Below are 328 nucleotides of genomic sequence, written 5' to 3' on the forward strand. Positions count from 1 at the left end.
CTCAAAGCTCGGGACAGCCCCGGCCCGGGACAGCCCCCGGGCGAGCCTCGAGCAGGGTCTGCTGCTCCCCTCCCCGTGCTCCCGCTCACCTCGCATTCTGGCACCGCCACTGCCACCTCCGCCACCGCCGCCGGTGGGGGAATTGGGCCCCGCTGACTGTTTGCGCCATCCCCGCCAGTTCTGGCAGAGGCTCTCGGCCTCGGAGATGAAGGAGCAGAGCGAATCCTCCTCAAAGCGGTCCGAATCCTCGAACGAAAAGCGCTCTCCGTCCTCCCACTCCGCGAACATCAGCTCCATGGGGCCCGCACCCCCCGGGGCCGGGTCCCCC

At 70.1% G+C, this 328-nt stretch overlaps 1 protein-coding gene across 1 annotated transcript in view; it reads right to left on the reverse strand.

Moving 5' to 3' along the window:
- Positions 1 to 297, reverse strand: part of ZSWIM8 (zinc finger SWIM-type containing 8) — a gene marked incomplete in the record, with an annotated part of 18,649 nt that extends 18,352 nt beyond the window's left edge. The window contains 1 exon segment of the mRNA XM_027768915.1: positions 90 to 297. Within this exon segment, the coding sequence (XP_027624716.1) occupies positions 90 to 297 (208 nt within the window).
- Between the last annotated feature and the right edge of the window lie 31 nt (positions 298 to 328).

The sequence above is a fragment of the Tupaia chinensis genome, unplaced genomic scaffold (assembly GCF_000334495.1).
Source record: "Tupaia chinensis unplaced genomic scaffold, TupChi_1.0 Scaffold148012_1, whole genome shotgun sequence".
In the NCBI taxonomy this organism is placed as follows: Eukaryota; Metazoa; Chordata; class Mammalia; order Scandentia; family Tupaiidae; genus Tupaia; species Tupaia belangeri.